The 27632-nt window shown below is 37.2% G+C and overlaps 1 protein-coding gene across 3 annotated transcripts in view; it reads right to left on the reverse strand.

Annotated features, from left to right (window-relative positions):
* Positions 1-27632, reverse strand: part of Ghr (growth hormone receptor) — a 224989-nt gene that overhangs the window by 41602 nt on the left and 155755 nt on the right. For 2 of the 3 annotated variants that reach the window (XM_090331994.1, XM_090331993.1), the window contains exon 4: positions 7337-7402. The exons of the other annotated variant lie outside the window; for it this stretch is intronic. In XM_090331994.1, coding sequence (XP_090188120.1) covers positions 7337-7402 — 66 coding nt within the window. The remainder of the gene's footprint in view (positions 1-7336; positions 7403-27632) is intronic. 3 annotated transcript variants of the gene reach the window in all.

Below are 27632 nucleotides of genomic sequence, written 5' to 3' on the forward strand. Positions count from 1 at the left end.
TAAAGACAATGCATGCCTTGAGAAGCCTTCAGTCTGATGGGAGACTAGATGAGCACATACTAGGCAAGTTGAAAATAAAATATTTTAGGATATACTGGATTAGCTGTATAATATTGTTTGGATACAGGAAAAGATCAATACAAGTTAGAATTGACTTAAAATGCTTCATGTAAGAGTTCTGGTAAAAGACTTACAAAATTAGGGGCGCAGCTTGGGAAATGGGCTATTCATAGGAATCTATTTTAAATTTTCATTGTGAGTGAAGAGGTTAGATCCATACTGACAACTACTTTATTATCTGTTGGCAGACAACATTCCACTGGACAAATCTGAAGAATAGGAGCAGGAATGGAAGTATAAATCTATGTCAGCTGTGCAAAGAGGCAAAGGAAAGAGGATTATGATGTGAGGCTGGTGCTGGCTGGAAACAGAAGTCCTCATCAATGAAACAACTAAAACAAACAAAAAAAAGGCTAGAGACATGGGTCGGATATTAAGAGTGTCTATCTAGGAAGCTCAAGACTGAGTTCAGACTTCAGTACCACATAACAAAAATGAATGAAGGAAATAAAACCATGACTCACTATTGACTGTTCCATCAGGATTTCTGCTTACCTCTAACCAAACAACAGCCATATAGAAGAGCTAGAGAAGTGACACCCATTTCAGACATAAAAGAGGACTGTGAGAGCATGATGGTGACCAAGACATGAAAGAAAAAAGGAAAGAAAAGAGTTTATATGAAGTCACAGACTCTCGGAACTGGAGGTCATCCAGACCTGAAGTTTCATTTTATATAACAAAATGATTCCTCAAAGGAAAATGAACTTCCCATGATTACATGGCTGGTAAAAGGCTAAGCTGTATGTTCCACTGTCTCCATGCAATGAAAATCATGCTGGCTAAATTGACATCACCTCTTGAATTTATTATTATACACTTATGATGTAACCACCAATTAAATGTCTTGAACATTCCTATTATACACTTATTACATTGCTACCAGTTGCCAACACAGACTAAATGTTCAAGAGTCTTTTTTATAAGAAGCAAAGCAACCTTGATCTCAAGACTTAAGACTCATTCAGGATCACAGTGGTTTAAGAGACCATTTCTTGACCAGGCTTATCATAAAAAGCTGAAAAGAATCCCAGTGGAACCAACACATTCCATTATAGTAGTTAGCACATATTGTGTATAGAAAGTTAATTAGATATCTGAAAAAAAATAAAACTATACATACTACTATTACTACAAAGTAAGTTTCCAAGAACATTATTTATTTATTGTATACTTTCACACATTCTTGCAGGAGAAGATTTTTCTTGTATAGTCTACACTTTACTGAAGTTTCTCCTAACACATAGTAGGTTACTAAAGCTGTTACTGGTGAACTGCCACAATTTTGTTGGTACTGATTCCAACGCCCAGCTAATCTATTTTTTTTTTTTGCCAGCCCTGGCCTTGAACTCAGGGCCTGAGCACTATCCTTGGACTTACTCAAGGCTAGAGCTCTTCCTCAGCACCACTTCCGGCTTTTTTTCTCTGTATGTTGTACTGAGGAATTGAACCCAGGTCTTTGTGCATGCTAGGCAAGCATTCTACCACTGGGCCAAACTCACGGCCCTAATCTATGTATTTTTTAAAATTAAAACTCTTCAGATAAAGTCATTATTCTGGACTATAGAGGAGAACAAAGAATGATTTAAAAATAAAATGTCAACATGTATATGTAGAAAATAGTTATGGGGGGGAAGACACAGGGCATTTATTTTTATTTTTATTTTTTTTTATAGAGCTTCAGCATTGGTGAACATCAATAGTCCATGCCAACTCTGATAGAGAAGGTGCCTGCTGAGTAGGGTGCTGGTGGCTCACACCTGTAATCCTAACTACTCAGGAGGCTGAGGTTTGAAGATCACAGTTCAAAGCCAGCCTGGGCACAAAAGCCTGTGAGACTCTTAGCTCCATTGAAAACTAAGAAAAAGTCAGAAGTGTTTCTGTGCCCAGGCTTAGAGTTCAAGACCCAGGACTGGCAAAAAATAAAATAAAATTTAAAAAAGACAGGCATATTCTGTTTTGCTGGTAAATTGGAAGCAGAGTCTCATGGACTTTTCTGACAGACTGGCCTTGAGCCTCAATCTGCAGACCTCAGTCTCCTGAGTAAGTAGCATTACAGAATGAGCCATTGGAGTCTGCAAAGAATGATGGGATCTTTGGGAATGTTCCTTTGTCTATATGAGGGAGGGGTTCTAGGCACTGAGAAAGAATTTACATTTATGTCATGATACTAAGTTCCAGAAACAGATATTTAACACTTAAGGCAACCACAGGCAGTTGATTTTGACCCTACTTTACAGATAGAGAACCTGTGTCTGAGGGAGTAAATGTCTCACCTAAGTTTACTCAACTGATAAAAAACAGATGTTGGACTTGAACCAAAACTCTGAACTTCATAACTCGTGATTTTCAACTTCTGATACAACTGCTTTTCTGTTTCTAAAATTTAGGGTAAGAAAAAAGTAAAAGCATAGAGAGAATAATAATGACAGGGAAAATATATCTGGCAAGACGGAAATGAATGCAAGCATTCCTGAAAAAGAATATTTAGAATAATTTAGAACAGAGAGGAGTAAAGAAATCTCTCTACACTGATTTCTTGGTAACCTTAAAGCTGTAGGTCAATAAATAGGAAATACTCACTTGATTTGAATTGGAACATAGAGTTCCTGTCCTGGGGGAAATTTTAAAGACTGTTAACAGCAACAAGTGTTCAGGTCAGCTGTTTAATGTCACATCTTTCCCAGAGAATGCTTGATGTCCCGCTACAGTAATGGCCTCACACTGATAGAAGAAGCAATATCTTAGAAGCCACAGGTGTCGCTTTAGGATCCAACATTTCCTGGGTGATCTCTCCCATGCAATCACTAGTAGAGCTTTATGGGCACAGGCAGAACTCACCACTAAGGTAAGTGTTGTGGCTTGGTTGTTGCCTTGGTTGCCCATTCCACGAACTCAGCATTACTTTTCCTCCCTAATTTTTTATTCATGCTTTTTCATCAATGAATGAAGACTGGCTAAACAAAGTTGGAGTTTAGGACAAAATAGGGAGGGAACAGAAGCTCTGGGCCAGTATATTCTGAGTTTGAATCCCTTGTTTATTTGATTTCAGAAAACAACACCAACTGCCTTATATGATTATCTTAGGTATTAAATGTCTATTTCTGAAATGGAATGCAACCTTATGGAATTACTGTGAAATTAATTCTAAAAAGTGTCTATTTAATAAATGCTTTTTGTCCAGGATATCTGTCTGGTGATTTTAGATGTTAAGGTATCATAAAAATTACCTTGTATTATATCTTTTTTTTTCTTGTACTCTATCTTGACTGAGGTTGCTGACATCATATAATTTTGCCAAGTCACTTAAGTATAAACTTAAATTTGTGCTTTATGTGTGAAATTTATACCAGCTATTTTTTTCTGGCATATTAGGGTTTGATTCAGGTTTTCATTCTTGCTACTCAAGTATGACTTGAGTCACAATTCCAGCTATGGTTATTTTTTAAGATTAGGTTCCTCTCTCTCTCTCTCTCTCTCTCTCTCTCTCTCTCTCTCTCTCTCTCTCTCTCTCTCTCTCTCTCTCTCTCTCTCTTCTCTCTCTCCTCTCCCTCCCTCTCCCTCTCCCTCTCCCTCTCCCTCTCCCTCTCCCTCTCCCTCTCCCTCTCCCTCTCCCTCTCCCTCTCCCTCTCCCTCTCCTCTCTCTCTCTCTCTCTCTCTCTCTCTCTCTCTCTCTCTCTCTCTCTCTCTCTCTCTCTCTCTCTCTCTGTTTTTTTTTTGGCCAGGATAAAAAGAAAAGTAGCACTTGATACATATGGGAGAACTTTTTGCCAGAAACTGTGAAGGGAATAGTAAGCTAGAGCCAGGCACAGTGACTCATACCAGTAATCCTAGCTATTCAGAAAGCTGAGATCTGAGAATCAAGATTCAAAGCCAGCTGGGGCAAAAAAGGACGTAGAAAACAGAAAGTGGGGCTTGGCTCAAGGGCAGGGTGGTAGCCTTGAGCTGAAGAGCTCAGGGACAGTTCCCAGGCCAAGTTCAAGCCCCATGATACCCTCCCCACAACACACTAAAAGTAAACTAGAGAGTTGATTTCTATGCTTATTTCTACTTGTAATTTCCTTCATGCTTCCTTCAAGTTGGTGAACCGCTCTACACTGCATGCATTTGACCTTAGACACAAAGGAGCACATGATAAAGTAAAGGCATCAGTTTTCCCCTACATTTTCTCTCTGAACCTTGATTTTACTATATTAGATCATAATGCTTTTGGTTGCCTTCCTTCTCCTAACTGATGAGGACCATTATGCCACCTTAAACTGTACAATATAACTTCAGTGTTTTCTACTTTGAGGATTCTCAATCATAATGTAATTACTTGTGTACTTGGCAGCCACATACTGTAATTAGAGTGAAAGCTCAGCTGTGTTTATCATACACCAAAGCAGACAGAATTATTTCACTTTAAGCAAATAGTTTACCTCCTCTGTTGGCAATTGAATATGTGGTTAAAAAATCATTGTATAATTTAAGTTTATAGGCAACAATTTCAGATACCAAGAAGCCAAAAGAAAAAAGAAAAAGAAAATCTCAAAGTCACAAACACCATGATGAAAAGAAAGTACACAAAATATGATTGCCATCGTGACTCTTAATTTGAAAATCATGGAGGCTTGTATTCTGGTAATGACTGAATGCCTTGCTCTTGTATAGGACATGACCAAACACCTCTGTTCAGGCTGCAGAATTGACATGAAGGAAGAGTTTGCTGAGGAGATAAAGATTCCATGGGGCATCTACTCATGTAGTTCAGGGAATATCTATTCTGCAGAATTTCTCCTTTCTTTCCCATATATTTTCATATACTTTACATATTTACTATGGGCCAGACAGTTATTCCAGGTGCAAAGTATAGAATAACAAAATAGAAATTTCTGTCCTCATTAAATTTAACCCTAACGTGTTTTAGATCTGTCCTATGTTTATCTACCTGGGGGAAAAAGAAAGTTCTGAGTTTGTAGGTGATGTAAACTCATCCATACTAACTTGTATGTCAAAACTTCATTTGGTAGCTATCAACCCAAACCCATCATCTTTCTGGCATGTGGCATGGGCCACCTATCTGACAATGAGAAGAATGGAGAGCAAGTGGAGTATACTAGGTTCAGGTCACTGGATTAATTTGAATTAGATTAATTCAAATAGATTACTTAATTAGAACAATCAACTACGAGGCTACTTTCCAAAACAATTCCACCTGTCTACCTTGTAGTGAGATGCAAGGTAGGGGCGCAAAGTGATGCCTAGAACACTCAGGACTGCATGTGAGCGAGAAAGCACTCACCACTTGTTCTGGTGAGAGAACCAACATAAGCATGTTTCCATAAAAAGGATCATGAGAATTTGTGTTTACTTATTGAATCATTTACTGACCCTGGTATAAACAAGTACACTATCAAGAATTCAGTTTGCTTCAATATCAAAGCCCAAGGTTAGTGCTGCTTAATGCATGTCAAAGTTCAAGTTCTTTGTAAGAAAGAAGACAAGATCATTAAAAAGGTAGGCAGTAGAACTGTGACTTGACTAAAGCTGTTTGCAGAGCCTGAATTGTTAAGCCACTGTGGTATATACTATCTTTTCTTTGAAAAAGAGAAAGAAAAGGAGGAAGGAAGGCGGGAAGGAAGGAAGAAAAGAAGTGAGGAAGAACAATAAAGGGAATGAAGGAAAGACTACAGATATTCCAAGGCAGAAGCATGCCTCTTCTTGGAAGAATTAGGAAAACATTTGAGAGGCATATCTTACAGAACAAATCCACAAAAGATCATTTCAAACTAGGAGCAATTTTGAGTAAAGGTGATATAATGATGCAAGTATGCAGGAAATGACTACACGGGTTTATGATGATTAAGCCTGTTTGTCAACTAGACTGGATTGCAAGATTTCTAAACAATTACCGACGTTTTCCTAGGTTTGTCTGTAAGGGTATTTCCAGGGAGGATTGGTGTTGGGATAGCAATCAAGAAGGAAAAGACCTTGCTTGAAAGTGGGTAGCTCATCAATAGGCTGGGTACACAGAGGAAGAAGAGAGAGACAGCCAGTGCATGCCCAGTCTACTTGAGATAGCCCACACAACCCAGTGAGTTTTAGGAACAGTACTAGGATACACTCTAAAATGCCACAATGTCATCATGGAACAATGGACAAGTTTTCAGAAAATCACAGAAAGCTTAAAAACTGAGCCTAGAGGATTTGGGGAGCTGATGTGTGCAGTCACATTTATGGATAAAGAGAAGATTGTCAAAAGACAGTGGAGACTAGGAACAATTATTTAAAAAAGAAGAGATAATTTGCAGGAAGTCAGAATTTTGAAGTACAACGCAGTCAATTGGAGAGACAAGGTTAGCTTTTTACAATTATAGTCATGAGGTAAGTAATTTAAAATGGTAATAATAATTTTGAAAAGGATTTAGAAGCTAGGTGCTGCTGGCTCATTCATGTAATTCTGGCTATTCAGGATCAAGATTCAAAGCTAGCCCAGGCAAAAAAGTCTGTGAGATTCTTTTTTCCAATTAACCAGAAGGAGATTGCTAGCCTTGAATGAAAGAGCTCAGGGATAGCACCCTGGATCTGAATCCAAGCCCCACAACTGACCACAAACAAACAAACAAACATGAAAGGAGTTATCGAGAGTCTAATTGAAGAAATCTTGGACGGTATTAAATCCAGATTTTAAAGTCACAATTCTTAAACATGCCGATCCACAAAAGCCTATATGCATGTACACTTGTGCTCACAGGCGCACACACACACACACACACACACACACACACACACACACACTGAAAAGGAGAATACATACGAAGAAGAGATGAAATCTTTGATTATGACTGCTAATTTAAACGTTAGTCACTGCTGTTTGTCTCAATATAAAAAAGGCAAGATAAAAAATACAGAAAACAAAAATTCTCAGGTATTTGTAGAAAGACAGTTTTCTAAGTTCAATAAATAATTGTTGATCTGATGAAGATTTATTCCTCACTATTACTTTATTAATTTGGCCTTACTTAACCTCCAAGCATAAGCAAAATAGAAAAATAAGGAAACACCTTTGTAGAGAAGTTAAAAACAAATCTTAATTTTTTTTGGCTTGTTTGAAAAATTTTAAGTTGGTCACATTTCCTGTTACCAATAGCCCAAGTAGAACAGAGAAAGGATAGTAGCTTGAGTTAATAACACATGGAAAACATCACTGAAGGTAGTAAAAAGAAATTCTTACTAGTCCCCAAGCTTGCATTAATACTTTGCAGACTCTGAGATGTGCTGTCAAGGGGAGATGATGTAGCTGGAACAGAAAGAGAAAAAATCATTATTCATTTTTATTTAAGGAGAATGATGATAAACTACATGACCTCCATTTATAACATCCATTTGAAAAATTAAAATTGCACCTACCCGCTAAAAAGATATGAAAATTTGAGCAAATGGAAACCTGGTTTTCATGACCTCTGGTTTTCTGTCTAGACTCAATAGGGCATCATAACAAAAAAATCTCTCTCTGTCATTTGAGTCCAAATTTGAGCCTTGCTTGTGAAAATGAGGGGGAACATACATGCTTAAAAAATAAGCTTATGAAAACCAGTTCAATCAAAATGTTTTTTTTTCTGTTTTAAAAACAAAGAATAGAAAGAAATGTGAACAATTCTGGGAGAGTGAATATGAGTGAGAACAAAATTGGGAAAGACAGACACAGATCTTTCTGATAGAAGAGGATCAGTAAGAGATGTGCTGGAAAAGTATGTGTACTCAGATTGGCACTAGTTACAGGCAGTATTAAATCATGGAACATGATTAATGGAAGCAAACAAACTCTGTTTGGCTCAGAGGCTCATATCTGTAATCATAGCTACTTAGGAAGCTGGTATCTGAGGATGGTGGTTCAAAACCAGCCTGGCAGAAAGACCCAGGAGACTCCACAAAACCAGAAGTGAATCTGTGGCTCAAGTGGTTGAGTACCAGCCTTGAAGTAAGGATAGCACCCAGGTCCTGAGTTAAAGCCCCAGTTTAGGCATTTCCCACCCCAACCCCAACAATAAGAACAGCAAAAACCCACCAAGATATGTTTAGAGAACTAGAACTTATGTTTCTCTTGGCTGGTGCTCTACCACTTGAGTCATGCCTCTGGTTTCAAAATGAACTTTTCAATGTCACCTGTCATCTCCAACTTTTGAGGAAGAGAAGGGTCCAAAGGTTAAACTGACCAATAGTCATTAATTCAATCATTTTTACATATGTAATTAAACTTTCACAAGTTCCCAAAGATCTGGGCCCAGAGAACTTGCATCTAGTTGAATACTTAAGAGATATCTGGAGGACACCGGGGCTTCCCAAAGCCTTTTTGTGTTGTCTATTTGAATTTGGCCCCTCAAAGGCCCATCTACTACAGGCTTGGTCTTCAGCCTGGCAAGATTGTAGTAGTGGAAATTTGAGAGGTAAGGTCTAGTTGGGTCTTCTTCCAGTCACTGGTGGTAGGCCCTTCAGAGGACAGTTGGAGCCCAGATCATTGTTTTTATGTATAAGCCATGAGGAAAATGGTTCAACCACTTGCTGCCATCAGGATATATTTCCTTGCCACAGGTCCAAAAGACATCGTGAGACCAGATAACACTTTTCTGTTTTAAATTGATTATTTCAGATTTTTTACAGTAGCAAACATGACAAAAGTTGCATCCTTTCAATTATATTTGATAATAAACAAGCAAACATAAATAAGCACTCCTGTGAACTCTGGGAAATGTCCTTGGGAATTAACCATATCTTAGGGAAGGCTCATTGGATTATAGCTGGTCAATTTGCCAGATCATCTATTACTTATGATCAGACTTTGATGCTGGGGGTGGGCAGTCTGTGGGAATAAACTCTCAAACATGAGATCTGACTCTGCAAGAAATTAAACTGGAGCACAAGACAGAGAGTTGATTTCCAGAGAGGAGAAATCTCACATATTTTGGTAATGAGAGGTCAAGAGTGTTCTGTGTTAAGAGTGTGCCATCAGAGCAACTTTTAAAAGAAACCTATTCTCTTAGACTACTGATAGTTTTGTTTCAGTTCACATGCCAAGAGATGTCTTCTATATATTTCAAAACAGAAGATGAAAACACAGATACACCTGGAGGTGAGCTGACCTATTACCACCTCTGAATCCAGTCCAGTCTACCTGACCTGTGCTACTCTCAGAGGTTGTTTTCATAAAATCTTCCTAGTTGACTAACTGGTACAAAAATAGCGTGTTGATCTATTATAAGTAATATAAAACTGCTAGATGATATTAAAGTCTTTCCCTTTAAATACTGAAAATTCTAATCCTTGCAGTTTGTTTTTCAATCAATGTATCATGGAACGTATTTTCTCTTTGAAAACTAGTTTTTTTTTTTTGTTTTTTTTTTTTTTTTGCCAGTCCTGGGCTTGAGCTCAGGGCCTGAGCACTGTCCCTGGACTTTCTCAAGGCTCGAGCTCTGCCACTTGAGCCTCAGCACCACTTCCGGCTCTTTTCTAAGTATGTGGTACTGAGGAATCGAACCCGGGTCTTCATGCATGCTAGGCAAGCACTTTAACCACTAGGCCAAACTCCCAGCCCCTGAAAACTAGTTTTTGAATTAATATCTTATTAACATTTTTGGCAAGTTACCATCTTAAATAACCATTACATTATTTGAAATCATAAGACTTTCAGTTTTGAAAGTTTTTCTATCTCTTGTGTAATATTACCAATATTTTCATCTGCAGAAGCTCGTGTACTGCCACGTACAGTAAAGAATTGCAACAAAAGTAAACAGAAGATTTTGCTCTATTGCAAATTTCTGCTAGGAGAGCCCAAGGTTTCTACTGATGATGACGAATGAGGGAAACCATTGCGCCTAAGTTCCTTTGAGTCTGGCTTAGTTCACTTAATATGATTTTTTCTAAGTCTTTCCATTTCCTAACAAATGGGGTGATGTCATTCTTTCTGACAGCAGCATAGAATTCCATTGTGAATAAATACCACATCTTGTTGATCCACTCATCAACTGAGGGGCATCTAGGTTGGTTCCATATCTTTGCTATGGTAAATAGTGCTGCATTGAACATCGTTGTGCTAGTGGATTTAGTCTGATCTTGTTTCTGGACAATTGGGTAAATGCCTAGTAGTGAAATTGCTGGGTTATAGGGGAGCTCTGTTTAGTCTTTTGAGGAACTGCTATACTGCTTTCCATAGTGGTTGAACGAGTTTGCACTCCCACCAACAATGTAGTAGTGATCCCTCCTGGCCACATCCCCTCCAGCATCTGTTGTTATTAGTTTTCCTGATCCTGGCCATTCTAACTGGAGTGAGGTGGAATCTTAGAGTTGTTTTTATTTGCATTTCTTTTATGACCAGAGATGTCGAGCATTTCTTCATGTGTCTATAGGCCATTTTTGTTTTTTCTTCAGAGAAGACTCTCTTTAAGTCTTTGGCCCATCTTTTAATGGGATGGTTGTTTCTTTGGAGATTAGTTTTGGAGTGATTCAATTTTTTGAGTTGTTGATATATTTTAGATATGAGGCCTTTGTCTGTTGTATGGTTGGTGAAGATCTTCTCCCATTCTGTAGGCTTCCTAATTAATTTACTCCTATGTCCTTTGCCATACAAAAGCTCTGCAGTTTAATGCAGTCCCACTTATCCAGCCTTTCTTTGATTTGTTGTGTTTCTTGGTCCTTATTGAGAAAGTTTCAACCTGTGCCAAGGAGGCCTAGTGTATCTCCTATTCCTTCTTGTAAAGTTTTCAGTGTGTTGGCTTTTACCTCGAGGTCTTTGATCCATTTGGAGTTAATTCTAGTGCAGGGTGACAAAGAAGGATCCAACTTTAGTTTTCTGCAGGTGCTTAACCAGTTCTGCCAGCACCACTTGTTGAAGAGGCTGTCTTTCTTCCATTCTATTTTTTTGGCTCCCTCGTCAAAGATTAGGTGGCCATAGGTCTGTGGTTTAATATCTGGGTCTTCAGTTCTATTCCATTGGTCTTCAGGCCTGTTCTTGTGCCAGTACCAAGCTGTTTTGATAATTATAGCTCTGTAATAGAGTCTAAAGTTTGGAATTGAAATTCCTCCTGCACTGTACTTTCTGCTAAGAAGTGTTTTTGCTATACGGGGTCTTTTATAATTCCATATGAAATTTTGGATTGCCTCTTCTATTTCTTTAAAGAATGACATTGGGATATTGATGGGTATTGTGTTGAATTTGTAGATAGCCCTTGGCAAGGTTGTCATTTTCATGATGTTGATTCTTCCAATCCAGGAGCATAGGAGGTTTTTCCATTTCCTCAGTTCTGCTTTAATTTCCTTTTTCAGGGTTTTAAAGTTTGCATCAAAAAGGTCCTTTACATTCTTAGTTAAGATAATTCCTAGGTACTTTATTTTCTTTGAGGCTATTGCAAAAGTAGTTGCTTTCCTAATTGTTGCCTCATTCCTCTCACTGTTGGCGTAGAGGAAGGCAGTTCATTTTTGAGGGTTAATTTTAAACCCTGCTACCCTTCCAAAGTTTTGAATCAGCTCATGAAGCCATATAATGAGTGATTGTTATCCTTAATATACTATGTTATCTCTCATCTCTTTTGCTGTCCCTTGGTTATCTCATACTGTTACAGTATTTCACTTTGTTATCTGATATATTGGATATATTTGTATTTGGTTATTTGAAATTGGATAGGGAAGGGGGAAAACAAGATGAGGAGTGGGGGTGGGGGGGAGGGAAATGGGGACCAAGACATGAGGAAGGGTATCAATGTATGTGAATCAATGCACCTTCTCTCTGGCAAATATAATGTAACCCTTCTATTAATTACAATAACAATATATGAAAAAAGCAAAAAAAAGTAAACAAAGATACATTTTCCTGGAATAAAGATATCAAATATGAAGTCTTAAAAATGCCATTTGTCTATGTATGTATGTATGTATGTATGTATGTATGTATGTATGTATCTATCTATCTATCTATCTATCTATCTATCTATCTATCTATCTATGCTGATCCTGGGCTTGAACTCAGGGCCGAGGTGCTCTCCTTGATCTATTTTGCTCAAGGGTAGCACTCTACCACTTAAGCCACAGAATCACTTCTGTGGAGCTTAATTGGAAATGAGTCCTACAGACTTTCTTGGCCAGGCTGGCTGTAAGTTTTATTGCGAGTATTAGTAGTGCTTACAGTTCCCATTAGTATCACGAATTCCTTACTTTGAATCAATAAGCATCTTGTTTTACTATTCTTTGCCCTGGGCATTAGAATGTTACTTGGAGCAAGTTTCAAGAAGTTTACATAGGTTCTGTTGCGAATGACCTGCATCAGCAATTATTCAGCATTTAAGAAAGTTTAGATAATGAAAAGGAAGAAATTCAATTAATTCAAAACATTGATAAATAAATAAAGAAGGTTGGCAGAAACCTTTGGACAAGTTTATGACTGATATGATGGTGATGATTTCATGGGCATATACTTATTTTCTTTTTTATAGGAAGGATAAATGATTTATTTCCACAATTCTTAAAATTATGGTCTTTAAAAAACGTGGAGAGGGGTAACAATGTTCATAAAGTAATGTACCCACAACCTGATAAACATAACTGTAACCCCTCTGTATATCACCCCAGCAATAAAAAGTTAAATTATGGTTATTCTACTTTTATTCCTTGCCTTTCATTCATAGACATGTTTTGCAATTTTATTTTGTTTTCCATGTATGCATTTTTAATGTTTCCAAAACAAACCATTTGTAAATCTAGGGCTAAATATAATGGTGAAATTTTGATAAGACCTATAATATGAGGAAGCCAGGAATAATCAAACAGGCAAAATAAGCATATTTTAACTAGTTTTTATTATATCTAATCTTTTACTTATATGTAGTGAAGGAAGGAAGATTGGTTGGTTTAATTCCTCATATTTTTTTTTGCCACCTGGATGTTTGTATTTGTTTGTTTTGTCCACAGCAGTGAATTAGATTTTTAATACCGAGACATATGGGCCTTGTTCCTTGTTTGCTAGGCTCAGACTCATAGTAACAATTGTGAGGTTCTGAAAATTCGCAAATTCATGAATTCTCTTGTTCAGACCAGATGGAAATCAGTAGCATGAGATGTGAAGGGTACTTTAAAAAAAGCTTAGACTTTGGCACAGGTTTTAGGGTGTGTGTTTACCCCTCTGGGCATGTGTCTTCCATAAACAGGTTGTTCTGGATTCCTGCCACTCTGCCTCTTGTTTGCAGGCTCTCCTTGTCAATTCCTACCCCACATTTCTTGAACAAATTCCCACTCTCTTGGGATCAGGTATTTTTGAGCTCAAGAAAATGATTTTAAGTTAGAATTCGTATGTGGGAGCATTTATAATGTGTTTCCAGCTGTTGTGGTGTTAGAGATAGCATGGTAGAGAACAGATGGACCTCTGCCATACGCCATTGCTTGTGTGTTGGGAATTGGGGGTAAACAGTAAGTATATAAACACCCCCCATATATATATATATGTAATATAGATATGCCAAGTAGCTAGGTAGAAGAACAAACTGTAGGAAGAATGGCTATCAGAGATCAGATTGCACTAATGAGCTAAGGAGACACTTACAGAAAATTATTCAAAGCAGAGGAAAGAAGAATGTAGGCCCTGACTCTCCTAGCAGAGATTTACAATAGAACAAAACCTAGATACATAAGGCTATAGAGTATGACGCTAAATGAAAGGACTTCCAGGATATAGAAACAAAAGCCATATAATGAGTGATTGTTGTCCTTAATGTACTATGTTATCTCTCATCTCTTTTGCTGTCCCTTGGCTATCTCATATTGTTACGTATTTTACCTTGTTATCTGATATATTGTATACAAGGGTATTTAGTTATTTGAAATCGGATAACGGAGGGGGGAAAACAAATGAGGGGCGGGGGTGGTGGGAGGGAAATGGGGACCAAGACATGAGAAAGGGTATCAATGTTTGTGAAGTAATGTACCTTCTATCTGGTGAATATAATGTAACCCTTCTATTAATTACAATAAAAATAAATAAAAGAAAGAATGTAGGTCCTGAAATATATAGCAAAGATGCTTGTGTGGCAGAAGCAGAGGCCAACAGGAGAGAAGGATTTGAGGTTGCAGAGTTGCTGGAGTTTGGATCTATCAAGATCTTGCAGCTTGAAGAAGGATTTATGGACTGCTTAACTTGTCAGATTTGATAAGATTAAATCCCAGTAAGTTACTTACACTTGCTTTCAGGACCATTTCATTGTGGTGTAATCTTTCCATTTAAAATCCTTTACTATGGGAGTTGGGAAGAGGGAGGCATAGGGTATGAATATTGAGAGTATGTACCTGGTTTTAATGTATTTATTTGCTTTAAGATGTCATGTTTGGTCTAAGTTATAGACAGTCCAGAGAGCCATGTGTTGGTTCAATAAATATTTACTGAGCACCTACTATGCATGAGGGCACTACACTAAACTTTAGGACATAGTGGTGAGTAGACTAACACAAGTTCCAAGATTCCTTTTTCTCTATTCCTCTAACAGTATCCTTGACTCAGACAAATACATTTGCTTGCCATCTGCTACATTCTTGATTTTTAGTTCTTTGCTTATCTTATATAATTTTTCTTACTTTACTCCAAATGGGAAGATCAGAGGTAGTTCCCATTTATGCAGTAGGGACAATAATTGAGAAAGTGAAATATTATACACACATTAGCAGAAGGTCTGGCACATACTAAGTACTTCTGTTTATGATTTCTGTTGTTAATGGTATTATATATATCATATATATATAATTTTCTAGGTCCTATGTATTTTGTATTATTTACTTTGCCTTTTCTTATTTAGGTTAGTTTGCTAAAATAATAGAAACCATATCTTAATTTTCAACTTGTAATCCACGGACACTCATGAGTATCTGTGATGATGACTTTATGGCCTTTCATTATAATGAACATTACTTTTGATTCATACCAATTAGATAGTATTTGTTGAATATAAACAACCTTTCTCAGTGGAAAAGGTTATCCATGCTATCTATGAATTTTTCACATTTGAATATAGTAAAAGAAAACAGAAAACTGATGGAGCTTCTTCAAATACTGATATCAAGCAGTTTATATATATTTTTTTCTTTTTTTCTTTTATTTGCCAGCCCTGGGACTTTCTCAAGATTAGCTCATTTGAGCCACAATACCACTTCTGGATTTTTCTGTGTATGTGGTACCAAGGAATCAAACCCAGGGCTTCAGGCATGGGAGGCAAGGACTTTATCACTAGGCCATGCTCCTGGCCCTGTTCCATTTTTTGTATTCCCTTTCTGAAGTCCAATTGGGAAAGAAATTGTTGAAATTCTCTTTTTTTGGCTAACATGGAAGAAGTTCTAAAAGTTGTTTTGTAGTAGAAAATGAAAGTCAGATGGCAGTCCACCATAGAAAGGTATCTGGAAAGTAGAGCCTGATGTTTTAATTTTTTTTAACTTTTGCACTTTTTGTGCATCTTCTATCGTCTTGACTCTAGTGAGAAGTGTCCTCTGTGGTGCATAAATTTCAATTTACATCTAACTTTAGTTATATTTACGTCTTAGTTGTTGTTGTTGTTGTTGTTGTGGTGGTGGTGGTGGTGGTGGTGGTGTGTGTGTGTGTGTGTGTGTTGGTTTTCACACTTGAACTCAAGGCCTGAGTGCTGTCCCTGAGATTTATTTTTCCCTCCTCAAGGCTAGTACTCTACCACTTGAGCCAGAGCTCTATTTCCAACTTTTTGGAGATAAGAGTCTTATAGACTCTTTCTTGTCCAGCCTGGCTTCAAATCACAATCCTCAGATTTTAGCCTCTTTAGTAGTAAATATTATTGTCGTGAACCACCAGTGCTCCGCTTCTGAATGCACAATTAAAGTTAGAATAAAAATAGTAAATCAAATCACAAAATAGCATTTAAAGTGGGAAACTATACCAGGCACCGGTTTTTTTAATGTCATTTTTTTTCTGGAAGGAAATAATTAAATGGAAAAATTTAGCTTTATTTCTTCAAAACACTAGAGAGATAGACACATGTTAAAATCTATAATATGAGGTTTGTTTTTGTTGCTGAGATTTTAATGGATGATAAGATGATATGACGAAACAAGCCTTATTGATAATCCATACATGGCTGTTACTCCAGGCACAGATGTTTCACACAGTGTGTCTTTGTGTCAACCTGAAGGGGTATCCTGCCCATAGGCTTTTTGGCAAACAGGGACACTATGGCTTTAAGTACTGCCTGATTGAATGTGGGAAAAGAAGCATCGAGCCAAGTTCTGAACAGAGTTTGTATTGTGCCAGGGCCAGGAAGTGAGAGGGAATGGAGCGGGACAGAAATCTCATACAACTTCTGCCCTGTTCTGCCTTCTGATGGCTGTAACTTTCAAAGGCTTACAAAGACATCTTTGGTTATATGGGCAAAAGGACATCTACGACTTTCTGTAATTTAAGTTTAGGCACTGCAACAAGTTACTTATAGAATATATACATATGTCTCTGCATACATTACAGAAGTTGGTGGTTCTTCTGGAGAGCCATCAAAGTAATGTGTCTGCTTATTTAGATCCGAGCTATTAGTCTCCTGGCCTAAAGTGGAAAATCTGAACGGCCGCGTTTCTTCGCAAGAGAATAAGCATATAGGAAATAGAGTTCTATATAGAAGTCAGAAACAGGGGGGAGGGTAATGGGGACCAAGACATGTGAAAGGGTATCAATGTATGTGAATTAATGCACCTTCTATCTGGCAAATATCATGTAACCCTTCTATTAATTACAATAATAAAAAAAGAAGTCAGAAACAATTTCACCTCCAACTTCATTTTAAATGAAACCCACAAAATGATATTTCTCTTTCTGAAGAACAACAATAGCAACAACAACAACAACACAATAACAACAATAACAAAAAGCAAACCTCATTGGAACTTGGACTTTAGTTTTGGCTTCCTAGAAACTATTTTCTCAGAGATTCCTTTTCTCATTCATATACATATATTTATACATATAAATTCTCTTCCGAGTGATTGTTTCTACTTTCTGATTTCTCCTTTTTAAACTCTGTTTCATTTGTATTTTCAGCCTTTCCCATTTACTACATCTGTTCCCATAAAATCTAGAGTTCCTTTCCCATTCCTCATACTACTCCACTTTTCAAATACACTTGACGTGACAGTCTGTTTGCTAAGCTTCCAGGCTGCTCCATTTACTTGGCCTCTTTTCTCATTTACTGACTATTCTTTTTTTGGTTGACTTCATCAGCTTTAATTTGCCTGCCTGATTCCTAAGAATGGGACTGTTCACAGAGTTATTTCCTGCTTCTCCAGATATATTTTTTTAATTCTGAAAAAGGAATATCATGAGATCATATGGCTGTAAATATAATGTACATATTGGTATCTATAAATCTCTGCATTTGACCTGAGAATTCCATTTAGCTTTGGACTCTACTAAGCTTCTTCAGTGTTTTCACTTGATGTCCAATAGACTTCTCCATCATCACACAAAATGCTCAACACATCCTAAATGAGGCCTGTTCCCCTTCTACGCTTTACTCCCTGTAAACTGTTTCAATATCTCTATAGACACTTGGGGCCTGAAATCTGTGTTATCCTGTTTCCCTTTACTTTTCCTAATTTCAATTCTCTCATTTAATCCAACAACAAGTAATGTCAGTTCCCTTGAAGTCCATTTACTTCTCTCCATATTTAAATATTTTAAGAATTATATTATTTTAAGAATATATTACATATATTATATACCATATAATATACTATATGTTGCTGTTATTACAACCCAGCTCCTCCCAGACTGGACTAACAAGTAGCTTTATGGCTTGTTTTGCAATCCACTTTTATCTCTGTTGATTTAATCAGTAAAGCATTAAAATCAGTTTAAACTATTAAGCAGATCATGGTACCTAATGACACACAATTCTTTACCAAGTTCTCACGTAACTAATGAAGTCCAAACTTCTATACATGTCTGCCACGTTCTCTAGGTACTCAGACTGCCTTTTCCCATTTTTTTTTGTCTCAAAAGAATTTTGCCTTAGTTCAGGTAGCCATTCTCCCTTAAGTAATTCAGGTCCCTGAAAGGAAGCTGAACCAGCCCTCAGCTTCAAGAGAAGGTATGGTTAGATGGAAGGTACTCATTCCTGCCTTCCTCTGAAGTAGATTGGCTTAAGAAAGATATTTCTCAAAGGAAGCCTTGCTGGAGTCTCTTAGAAATTTTAAGGAAAAACAAACCTCTGCAGTAGAGCCTGATCTTCTTGTTTCATCTCTAACTTTGAAGAAGAAGCTGATATACTTAAGAGGACAAAGACAAACTATCATTTGGAAAATGAATTTGAAATCATTGGCTTTAACCAAACTTCAAGGCTGTGTCATTTTCCAATGAAATGAGTGAGTTGATTTATTAATTACTTAACTTAGATTGAATTGCTGTTCCTGAGTGACACATTCCAGAAATGGACCCTGTTTATCTCTCTGACATCTTGTGCCAGTCTCTTCTACCCTAGTCCTTAAAGGTGCCAAGCTCACCCAGCCTCAGTGCTTCCTTCTGCTGGTACACAATGATCTTTGTGTGATTGCGTAAGGTTTTAGCTCAAATGGTAATCTACCCAAGAATGGTTCTTCTCTAAACAAATACTAGAAGAGGTCTTTCTAGTCACTGATATCCACATTTTATTTCCTTCATAGCAGAAATTTGTTCTTGTTTCTTAGTCATTTATTTTTATGCTTTCCCCTCCCCGCCACCCCACTAAACTACAAGGCTTAACCAATCAAGAGTTTGTTGCTGAGCACCAGTGGATCATCCCTGTAATGCCCGCTACTCTGGAGGCTCTGAGATCTTAAAATCACAATTGGAAGCCAGGCTTGGCAAGGAAGTCCTGAGACTTTGTTTTAAATTTTTTTTTTTTGCCAGTCCTGGGCTTGAGCTCAGGGCCTAAGCACTGTCCGTGGGCTTTCTCAAGGCTAGTGCTCTACCACTTGAGTCTGAGCACCACTTCTGGCTTTTTTTCTATGTATATGGCACCGAGAAATTGAACCCGGGTCTTCATACATGGTAGGCAAGCACTCTAACACTAGGCCAAACTCCTGGCCTGAGACTCTTTTTTTTTAAAAAAAAATTATTATCAGGGTGATATATGTAGGGATTATAATTACATTTTTAAGGTAGTGAGTATTTCTGGAGCAATGCTACCCCTTCCCATGCTTTTCTTCCACTTTAGCTCTCCCATCCACACTCAAGTTGTAAAGTTCATTTCCAGCATATTGTCTTGTAAATATTATCTCCAATTAACATGCAAGAGGTCCAAAGTGGAGCTGTGGCTTGGGTGGAAAAGAAAATGTCTTGAGCAAAGATGCACAGGGATAGCACCCAGCCCCTGAGTTCAAGCCCCAGGACTAGCACACACAGAAGCAAAGAATTTGTTGCTCTGGTATAAAGAAGACATTCAGAAATATTTGAATGGGAAGCACTGGGTCCAGTATTAATGGCAAGCTTGTCTACTTTCTTCTTCCTATCTTATGGACATGAAACTTAAGATCTGCAAGCATCATGTTCTAAAGATGATAACGTTTCGGGGAACATGGTTATAATTCCTTAAAGTAAGTACTAAAAAATACACGGTTACCACTCTCCCTTTCAACAGCAATGGCACTATCAGTATGATCAGTATTTTATGGGCTCTTAAAGTTTGAGCTTGTCTAAGAGTTCCTGTTTCTACTAGTTCCCAGAACACACAGTGGGCTCTTTAAGTGTTGTAAAGACTCATCCTTCTCTTTCCTTCACTTCCCCAATGAAGTATCATTTCCTCCCATTCCTTGTTCCCAGGCTTTCTGATCTCTCTGTTCTGTGTAGGGTTCTAGTTCATCTGTTGTACGCCTGCTGGATTTGTCTTCTTAATGCACCATTTTCATTGTGCTATAATTCTGCTCTGCTACTTCCATTTCAATGTCAGTTTTCATTTGCAGGATTAAATTGCATTCTTCATCAAAAGATTGAAGTGTCTTCATTAATGCCTTCATCAGTTATTGCTTTTTTTCTTCTTTTGTCTGAAACTTGGATTTGAACCTAGTATCTGACACTTTCACTCACTGACTGGTCCTCCAACTACTTGAGCCACAGCTCCAAGCCCAAGTGTCTTTAGAAGACACTGTTTCACCCATTCAACTTGTTTCTTCCTTCTTGCTAATGAAAACACATACTTTGGACAAGATAGCATGCCTGCCATCTGCCCTGTGTCTCTTTAAGCTATTCTTCTTTATTCTTTCTTTGTTCCAATTTTTCCATCCTTAAGCAAGATCTTCAGCTTGAAGAACACTGGTCCTGATAACTGGCTCTGTGCTAACTCTTTCTGATATTTCCCTACTTCTCATGAATTGGGCATTAGAATTTTCCGTCAGTGAGTTTTCTTCAAACACTGGTGAGGAGAATATGGAATAGAATTGCATACATTTACTGTCATTGGGATAATCTATCAAAATAGGAAAATGTGACCGAAGCATAAATTGTAAAAAGCAGATTATAGTGTTGGAAGACCTCACTAAAACTCACAAAAAAGTTCTCGAAAGCCAGGTGTGGTGACTCACACTGTAATGCTAGATACTCAGGAGGCTGAGATCTGAGAAACATAGTTTAAAGCCAGCTCGGGTATGTGAGACACTTATCTCCAATTAACCACTGGAAAACGGGAGGTGGTGCTGTGGCTCAAGGGGTAGGGTGGTAGCTGAAGAGCTAAGGGACAGCATCCAGGACCAGAGTTCAAGCCCCATGACCTACCAAAAAAAAAAGTTCTGGAAAGCATATCAGAATATATATTACTTGTGATACTTAGTTCCAATAATTAGACTTTAGAAATTTGAATCTAAGAAATAAGGTTATATCATTTTCCCTGTATGGACTCTTCCTTACCATAGACTGACAGACACATAGTTTAATAATATTAAAATCCAGGCACCAATGGCTCATGGCTGTAACCCTAGCTACTCTAGGGTCTGAGATCTGGAGTGTTATGGTTTAAACCTTCTGGGACAAAAAAATGCAAGACTCTATCTCCAAAGTCATCAACATGTAGTAGAGTACCAGCTAAGAAACCCACTCAGAATGTTTATTTTTCACATTTCATGAACTGGGTGCCTCATTAGAGGGTACATATCATTTCTTGGATTTGATTGCATATTTACTTCAAATTTATAAGAGAAGGTAAACATAAAAGTGAGTGAGTGATAATCCAGATTGTTTGAAAGAATGTTCTTGATAAATGAAATATACTGTGATGGCAAGTTATTATACATAATCTTTCCACTCATTAATTTCCTGAATGTCTAGGTGGGACTACAGAAAAGTCATGAATAGTTGATTTCAATGGAAATCCTGCCAAGAGATATCTACAAATTCAATGTAATACCCATCAATATCCCAATAACATTCTTTAATGAAATAGGAGGAAGCAATCCAAAAATTCATATTGAATAATAAAAGATGCCAAATAGTAAAAACAATCCTTAGCAGAAAGAACAGTGCTGGAGGAATATCAATACCAAACTTTAGATTCTATTACAGACCTATAGTAATCAAAAAAGCTTGGTACTGGCACAAGAATAGAACTGAGGACCAATGGAATAGAACTGAAGACCCAGAAATCAACCCACAGACCTATGGCTACCTAATCTTCAATAAGGGAGCAAAAAAAATAACATGGAAAAAAGACAGCCTCTTCAACAAGTGGTGCTGGCAGAACTGGTTAAGCACCTGCAGAAAACTAAAGTTGGATCCTTCTATGTAACCCTGCACCAGAACTGATTCCAAATGGATCAAAGACCTTGAGGTAAAAGAAGATACCCTGAAAACTTTACAAGAAGGAATAGGAGATATACTAGGACACATTGGCACAGGTCAAAACTTTCTTAATAAAGGTTCAGAAACACAACAAAGTAAAGAAAGTTTGGACAAATGGACTGCATTAAACTGAAGAGCTTCTGTATGGCAAAGGACATAGCTAGCAAGCTAAATAGAAAGCCCACAGAGTGGGAGAAGATTTTCATTAGCCATACAACAGACAAGGGCCTCATATCTGAAATATTCCTACAGCTCAAAAATTTGAATCTCTAAAAAACAAATCCTCAAAGGAACAACCATCTCATTAAAAGGTGAGCTAAAGACTTAAAGAGAGTCTTCTCTGAAGAAGAAACAAAAATGGCCTATAGACACATGAAGAAATGCTCGACATCTCTGGCCATAAAAGAAATGCAAATCAAAACAACTCTAAGATTCCATCTCACTCCAGTTAGAATGGCCATGATCAAGAAATCTAATAACAGATGCTGGCAGGGATGTGGCCAGGAGGGATCACTACTATACTGCTGGTGTGAATGTATACTTGTTCAACCACTATGGAAAACAGTATGGTGATTCCTCAAAAGACTAAACATAGAGCTCCCCTATGACCCAGTAATTCTACTACTTGGCTAAATTTACCTAATGGTCTAGAAACAAGGACATACTAAAGCTACTAGCACAATAATGTTCACTGCAGCATTATTTACCACAGCAAAGATATGGAACCAACCCAGATGCCCCTCAGTTGATGACTGGATCAAGAAGATGTGGTAGTTATACACAATGGAATTGTGTGTTTCCATCAGAAAGAATGACATTGCCCTGTTTGTAAGGAAATGGAAAGTCTTGGAAAAAATCATATTAAGTGAAGTAAGCCAGTCCCAAAGAAGCATAGGCTCCATGGTTTCCCACCTTTGTAATAATTAATACAAATTTAGGATTCTCCTAACAGAGGATCACAGCAGCTCAAAAGCTGTGTACATAAGGTCGCACAGGAGGCGTCTGAACAAAATGAACTCTAGGTTGAAACAAGAGGTTTATCTTTGTGATTGCTGTTCTTAATGTACTATGTAATGTTATTTCTTTCCTTTTCTCTTTTTTTTCTTTCCACTTATGGTTAATTTCATGAGGTTACTGTATCTGAATTTGTATAATGGTATACTGTATATCTACTTATTTGTTTATTTAAAATAAGGAAAGGAAGGGGGAAAACAAAATGACTGGTGGGGGGAGGGAAATGGGGAGAAAAACATGAGCAGGGGTATCAAGGTTTGAGAAGTAATGTACCCACTACCTGACCAATGTAACTGTAACCCCTCTATACATTATCCTGACAATAAAATAGAATAAAAAACTTGATTTCAAAGCTTAGAAGTTTCAGTCTAGTCAAGAAGCAAATGTGACAAAGCAGATGTCACCAGGGTTTCACTGGTTAGAAGTAGTTGATGCATAAGAAGTTCTGAAAGTGGAGAAGGGTCTCACTTCTGCTGAAAGCTTTTGTATGTGGTAAAATGATAACAAAAGTTTCTACAATTTGTTGTATCAAAGTTCATATCAAAGTATAAAACTTCTGAGTAAAACTGGGGGAGCTTATTTTCTCTTTAGAGCTTTTGTGTTTTGCTGTAGTGTTCAAAAATTTTTGGGGGGCTTAAATGGGCCACGTTTAACTTCATGAGAAATAGGCAACTAGGTTCTGCATATCTTTGGGTTGCAAAAAGAATACCATATTTTTGAACTTCCTTAAAGTTGATTTGAGTCTAACTATGAGCCTCCACAAATTCTACCAAGTTGGCTAAAAACTCTGCTTCAATCATTGCTATAACTCCATTTTCTATTTTTGAATCAAGGCAAGGTCTTTGGAGAATTACAGAGTTAAATAGTTTTAAAAATTGTCATGGTGTTTCTCTTTTGGTTTTTTGGTCTACACTCTCCATAATTCCAATGATTCTTGTCTCCCTCATTCCCCCCCCCACTATTTATAAACAAACCTACAGGTCAAAAAGTCCTGTTCTAGAAAGCTTAGTCCTGAAAGCTCTTGGAAGCCAAGAGATTAAAAAAATCTGGCAAGCAAATACAAATTACTGCATCAATAAAAAGGCCTGCCACATGTGAGATATTAAGGCCTGGTGTTCAGGTTCCATTCATGGCAAATGACTTAGCAGTGTTGAAAGACAGTACTTTTTACTCATTATTTCTTTGGAATTGTAACTTCATGAGGAACAGAAATGTGTGTTCCACATCAAAATTTAAAGATTATAACTCCTCTGTCCTTTAGAGCTAGCTTCTCAGAGTTGTATGGTCATATTGGCTGTGGTGTCACCTTGAAACCTGTTAGAAAATGCAGGCTCCAGCAACTACCACAGGCTGTCAGAACCAGAATCTGCAGTTTACTCAATCGTCCATACACATCTCAAGTCTGAGAAGTACTTTCCTGGACTGATTTCCTTGCACTATTTTTTTTTTCTTTTCCATTTCTCAAGTATGAGGCCTCATCCTAGCATTTCTTACAGATCCTGAAAAAAAATCTTTCCAGATGAGTAATAAAAGAAGCTTCTTTCTATTCTGTCAGGACATCTGGAACTGAAGAACAAACAGATTTGTGCTGAGAAGAAAGTTCACATTTTACTTTGGGAGAGAACAAAGCATAGTTACACTCTGGTTCTAAATTTATGGTGCTAATTTTACTAAATTGTGTATGGAGGGACTTCTGAGCTGGGATCAGTAAGCTGTAATTTGAGAAATGAGAGACCAGCATTTGGTCCCGATCCCAAATACAGCTTACAGTCTGCTTACTCCAGACAGTGAGACAACATCCTTTGAGCCAGAATATAAGTAGTTTTCAAGTCATTAGACTTGTGAAAAATCTATTTGGTCTATAAAATTTGCACTTGGCTCCACCATTTACATGCTGTAATGCCAATCTATTTTTTCAATCAAGTATCTCTTTCTCCCATGTCTCTAAGTTTGTTAAGCCAAGGATCAGAAATATGTGCTTATAACAAATAGCCAAGTTCTTCACCACTCTATCCCCCTCGTGAGGAATAATGAGAAAATAAAAACATTACACAAACATTGGGCCTCATATTCATATTTCATGACATTTAGGCATGCCATTCATTCATTCTTTCATTACAACTTTTGCCTGTCTTCAAGAAGTAAATTTTGAAACTATGTATTCAGATAATTTTCAGGTCAAATCACCAAAATAATTTACAAGTATTTCCCCCTCCCCCCGGTTTTGAAATGATCCCTTTGTATCAGTGCCTGGTGTAGTGCACTACCAAGAAAAACGGTTGGTGTGCCTATTTCTTCTTGTTTTAATTTTGACAGTTATCTTTCAGTAGTTATATGAAGGGATTTCAACTCAGTAAGCATAATGCATCGTGATCAACATCACCCCTCACTTCTCCCAATTGCATCCATCCCTTCCATTAACCTAGTTCTATTTTCCTATGTGTGCATTAAATATGATAACTGTATTCACCCACCCTTTTTTTCCCCCATTCATCTTTACCTCCCACGACATATGTGATAGCTTTGGTGTACTTCTTTGTTTTTTGAAAAAAGAAAATAGAATTGTCATTATAAACACCTTTATACTACAGAGGGTTACAGTTATATATGTTAGGTAATGAGTGCCTTCTTTTTGGACAATGTCATCCCTTCCTTTGCTTTCTCCCAGTTTTTCCCTCCTGTTCCCAACCACAAATTGTATAGTTCATTTTCATTATAGTGCCTAGTGAGTAGCACTGCTACATTTATTCACTCTTTGTCTCTCTGTAGTCCCCACTTGCTGACCCAAATACAGATAAATACACAAGACAAAAGAAAACAATGAAGGAAAAAAACCCCTCTTGCTTTCATTGTGCTTATTTCTTTAAAAATTATCAAGTTATTATATGTCTAAAAGTTCATCATATACAGAAGCAATAAGAGGCAAGAATCTTAGGAACTAAAAATATGCACCATGCTCAAGTGCATTAAAATTTAATTGGACAGGACAGATAGAAACACTCTTTCTATGCAAGAACAGCAGAGGATGAGGTTGGAATTAAGGAAGTATTACAAGAGAGCTTTCCCTAAACCTTTCCCCCATGGTTTACTAACTAGGCCCGGATGTAGCAGGGATAGTGGAAACTTTGCTTGACCTGGGACACCAATACAACTAAAGCAGAACCTGAAATGGACCCTAGAGAAAGGCTAGGTAGCTATTAGAGAAAAGTAATACTAAAAGGGCATGGTCATAAATAATATTATGCATATATTTTGACTCTGAAACAGCTCCATCTGAATAACTATAAAAGCAAATAATTTCTCCTCTGGAAGACCATTAAAAAATGATCTGCTGCAGCTTTTGAATGCATGAGACTTGATTGGCAGGAAGTATAGACGTCAAACTTCAGCTCAGGATCCAGAGGTCAGATGGAGTAGGTAAAATTGGAATTCAAACTAAAAAAAAAAGACAAGCTCCTCCTCACTCTTCATTTAATGAAATGGCTTGAACTGAAGTTATTTTGAAGAGCCAGCAGTCTTTTTTTCTTTCTTTTCTTTTTTTTCTATTTTTCTTTTTTAATTTTTAATTCTAATTTTTATTGTACAGAGGGGTTACAATCACATTTGCGAGATAGTAGGTACATCATTTCTCATACACTGATATCCCTTCTCATGGTTTTGTACCCATTTCTCTCCCCCACCCCCTCCCAATCATCTTGTTTCCCCCTTCCCTTTCTTATTTAAAATAATCAAATATTCATATCTACAATATAACAGGAAAAAAGTCAGATACAGTAACAATATGAGATTAAACAAAGGGAAACAAAAGAGAAGAGAAATAGTATAGCACATTAAGAACAACAATCACACAAGATAAGGCTCTTGTTTCCATATCCTAGAGACCCTTCCATTTAGCCTCATCCTATATGAGCCAGCAGTCTTATAGTATCTTATCTAAAACAAAAATAAAAATGAGTAACAGCAATAGATCATAGAAAGTTAACAGAGAAAAGTATTTGGGCAATAATTATATGACCTCAAAGGTACACTGGTTCAGAAATCGGAGCCCGGTCAGTAGTTAAGCAAATGCTAAGCTCAAAATGGTCTTTCTATTCTTACTTACAATGCTAGGTGTCAACTAATATTGCCTGATGGAATCACCATCTGATATTGCATTATTAAGTCAAGGCCATTATACCCTCTTGACCTTCATCCAAGGAAGGCTATTTAATTTTTTCAAAATAAGACAAAATTCAAGAAGTATTATTTTTATCTACTAAGCTCTGTTTTGTACAGCTATAGTTTTAAAGCACTTCCAGTATTAATTCGCCATGTTTGGAAAAACATCTATTATTGTCAAAATTATTAATGTCATAACAGAACAAAATGGTTTTCCCAACATACTGGTAGGATATTTCTGGGAAATGTAAAATCAATGTCAGCCTATCTTCCTAGCAAGTTAAAAAAAAAGGCTTTATTTTTTGTTTCATTTCCTGTAACAATAACTTTATAGAAAGACTGTGCTGATTTCCTTGCTCCCGTTAATTTAGGAATGGTATTTACAGGCATTAGTTGAGACAGAACATAATTTTGTGTATGCTTTCTGGGCTCTCATTTTGGAAATTAATCTACACTTGATTATTTTCAGCTAACCACCTTAAACAAAACAAATAAGGTTCTGTTTCTGTCATCT

The sequence above is a fragment of the Megascapheus bottae genome, chromosome 4 (genome assembly GCF_031878675.1).
Source record: "Megascapheus bottae isolate mThoBot1 chromosome 4, mThoBot2.hap1, whole genome shotgun sequence".
NCBI lineage: Eukaryota > Metazoa > Chordata > Mammalia > Rodentia > Geomyidae > Megascapheus > Megascapheus bottae.